This window comes from Antrostomus carolinensis, unplaced genomic scaffold (genome assembly GCF_000700745.2).
Source record: "Antrostomus carolinensis isolate BGI_N321 unplaced genomic scaffold, ASM70074v2 scaffold24856, whole genome shotgun sequence".
Taxonomy (NCBI): domain Eukaryota; kingdom Metazoa; phylum Chordata; class Aves; order Caprimulgiformes; family Caprimulgidae; genus Antrostomus; species Antrostomus carolinensis.
Window position 1 is genome coordinate 17,133 of NW_010320138.1, and position 674 is coordinate 17,806.

The 674-nt window shown below is 40.8% G+C and overlaps 1 protein-coding gene across 1 annotated transcript in view; it reads right to left on the reverse strand.

Annotated features, from left to right (window-relative positions):
- SFI1 (SFI1 centrin binding protein) overlaps positions 1-674 on the reverse strand; it is a 26,964-nt gene that overhangs the window by 1,381 nt on the left and 24,909 nt on the right. Inside the window, exon 28 of the mRNA XM_010169522.1 lies at positions 1-72. This exon is cut by the window's left edge and continues 49 nt beyond it. Coding sequence (XP_010167824.1) covers positions 1-72 — 72 coding nt within the window. The remainder of the gene's footprint in view (positions 73-674) is intronic.

Consider the following 674-nt stretch of genomic DNA (forward strand, 5'->3'; position numbering starts at 1 on the left):
GGAGTTCAACTTCCAGCTTTCTCTGAAACACTATTTCTTCTCTGGAACTGTATTCCCTCTGTTCCTCTTCAGCTGAATGAAAGATACAAGGCACAAGCAATGGAAGTAGAGCAGACTTAACACTGTTTTTTCTTATCAAAGAAAGTCAGGTTAGTAGCCAGGAAACATGGAACCCTCCTGAGTCCTTTTCACATATTTTGTCACCCTTGGATAGGTGACAATTCTATATTCCTATATATACCTATTCACCCAAAAGATCAGGTACAGTGAGAAGGCCCGAGTCCTGGCAGCATTACAAGCTTTCAAGACTCAGTTTAAACATACAAAAAAACCAAAACAAACAAACAAACAGGTAAGATATGCTCTAGTGAATGGTTTAGTACTAGAAATGCTATTTTGGCCTATTCATGATTTAGTGTTTTACATCTACTCTAGAAGTGAGTCTAGTCCCATGGAACACAAATTTCATGCCCTTATGTCATTAAAAACACTATATTAAGAGGTGCACTATCCGTCCCCTTTACAACCACACTATAAGTATGGGGAAAATTAGAGACCCTTACTGGGTGAATCCTCCCCTCCTGCAGTGAGTTCTGTACACTCAGCCGTGCCTACTTAAATGCCCCAGCATGAGCACATTCTTGCTAAAAGAAGCGACCCCTGGCAGTTCCTGA